The sequence below is a fragment of the Phalaenopsis equestris genome, unplaced genomic scaffold (genome assembly GCF_001263595.1).
Source record: "Phalaenopsis equestris unplaced genomic scaffold, ASM126359v1 Scaffold217426, whole genome shotgun sequence".
Classification (NCBI taxonomy): Eukaryota; Viridiplantae; Streptophyta; class Magnoliopsida; order Asparagales; family Orchidaceae; genus Phalaenopsis; species Phalaenopsis equestris.
In genome coordinates, this window is record NW_018235943.1 from 241,872 (window position 1) to 243,942 (window position 2,071).

At 35.6% G+C, this 2,071-nt stretch overlaps 2 protein-coding genes across 2 annotated transcripts in view; both read right to left on the reverse strand.

The window, feature by feature from the left end:
• Positions 1-308, reverse strand: part of LOC110037251 — a 955-nt gene extending 647 nt beyond the window's left edge. Inside the window, exon 1 of the mRNA XM_020741848.1 lies at positions 144-308. Within this exon, the coding sequence (XP_020597507.1) occupies positions 144-308 (165 nt within the window). The remainder of the gene's footprint in view (positions 1-143) is intronic.
• A 797-nt stretch (positions 309-1,105) lies between these two features.
• Positions 1,106-1,748, reverse strand: LOC110037252 (uncharacterized protein At2g29880-like). The gene is made up of 2 exons (XM_020741849.1): positions 1,581-1,748; positions 1,106-1,489 (listed from the first exon to the last, which is right to left on the reverse strand). Exons 1-2 carry the CDS (start codon positions 1,746-1,748, stop codon positions 1,106-1,108), a joined length of 552 nt encoding a protein of 183 aa, XP_020597508.1.
• Between the last annotated feature and the right edge of the window lie 323 nt (positions 1,749-2,071).

A 2,071-nucleotide genomic window follows, 5' to 3' on the forward strand; every position in this document is an offset into this window, starting at 1 on the left:
GCAACTCTTTCTTCACTAGTTAATCGTGCATCGATGTGTGTTCCATCAATAGCTCCAATGCAATCCTGGAGGTACAACTGTAACTTTTTTTAAACTGTAATGTAATAAAAGTAGAAGGATAAGTGTAATGGTAAAAGACATACCTTAAAAAATGACATGTACCGAGGGTCATTTGCAATTTGTAAAGGAATTGAATTGAACGTTGGATCCTCGGGCTTCACTACCTTCTGGGCCAAACTAACAAGAGAGTTCAAACAGACTGAGAAATATCGGTTGATGGTTTCAGATGAATGTTGGAAACGCTCCATAGCACCTCTTATTGATTCATTTTGAGATAAGATATATAGAGTTATTCCAAGCACTTCCCTTGGGGTTGTTCTTGCAGAGCCGTGAAACCCATGGTTGATCCGGAGTTCATTTAGAAGATCATGAAATATTTCTTGTGTCATAAGGAACCACGGAACATATTAAAGACCCATCTGTCTCCTACTTGAGTTGAAGTCATACATGGGTTTCGGTCAATGTATTTGAGATAGTAATAATACAATAAGGTCAGGGTAAATGCAACTGTGCGTATGTGGTGGATATCTTCTTCATCCATACTACAAAATTATTAAAAATTAAATGAATTAATGTTAGTAATAATACAATAAGGTCAGGGTAAATGCAACTGTGCGTATGTGGTGGATATCTTCTTCATCCATACTACAAAATTATTAAAAATTAAATGAATTAACGTTAGTAATAAGACAAAAGTATGCTATGAAAGATAAATAGAACACATGAACTTTGGGCCAAATAAAAACAATATATAAAAAAATTGGCCACACATAGAGAACAATCACATAGAAAGGTCAACTGTCCAAAACATCAACAACGGAGATTAAAAAAGTGTGCATAACATAAATATAACATAGAAGAATAGACAATAAAGTCCATTAATAACTCAAACATTCAGACATCCATAAAAGATCGTAAGTATTTCGGTTCCAACTTCATAAGAAACTGTCTGATGGTTGGATCTCGTAACACCTTCACGTATTGAATGTAGTCATCATCGTCTGCCTTAACATCAGAATATGTATTCAGGATCTGAAGATACTCATCAATAACACTCATTAATTGAGCTATCGTGCGAAGAAGAAGACCGAGCTTTACATGTTTCAACAAGTGCATCAATAGTGCCTTTAATGAAAGCAACCCCTTTGTTCTTCTTTTCTACCCTGGGTTCTTCTTTGTTCTTCTTTTCTACCCTGGGATGCTTGGGCACACTTGTGGATTGAACATTTGTGTGAACATGTCTAGGGCTGTCTCCAGAATCACCTATCTGCACGGTATCCATCTCTTGGGCTGAGCTGTTCAACCCTATATCATTTGGGGTAAACGCATGAGTTTCTGTAGCGAGAACCCCAGTGAACATTCCATCTAGTTTTTCCTCCATTACTGGATCAATTCCAACGAATTTAAATTTTTTTGCTGACGGCACTGCCTGTTATAGATGACAAATGTGCATTAATGAAGTAGTGTCAGGTCAATGCAAAATTAGATTAAACATAAAATAAAAAGATTAAATTATGTACCTGGAGTTTTTTAGCCCACCATTCTTTTGGTGCATCTATTGTCCGCTTAACTGGATCCCAACCCATTCCTGTTGATCCCTGTTTTAGTTCTTTCCATAGTTTCCAATCCTTCTTTAACTGGTCCCATTTTTTCTTCATTTTCATGCGATCGTAATCTCTTCCAGTCATTTCTTTGAATTTAACTAAAATATTTCGTCACCCCTCTTTGTTAAAAAATGTAGTGGGTCTATGTCCCACCTCAACCTCCCTTACACATAAATCACAAAAGATTATAGTAACTTCTCTATCCCACATGGCTGATGTTCCAGCCTCTCTAACTTTACTCATTGAGTTCTGTCAGATTAATGGATAGGCATAAAATGTTTCTTTTCATGACCAAAAAATCACAGAACAAAATAACAATGTAAATATCTACTTTGGGAAATGTAAATATGAAAAATTTAGATGCTCTGGTATGAAATAACATGAACTTTTTATTTTATTTGCCTATT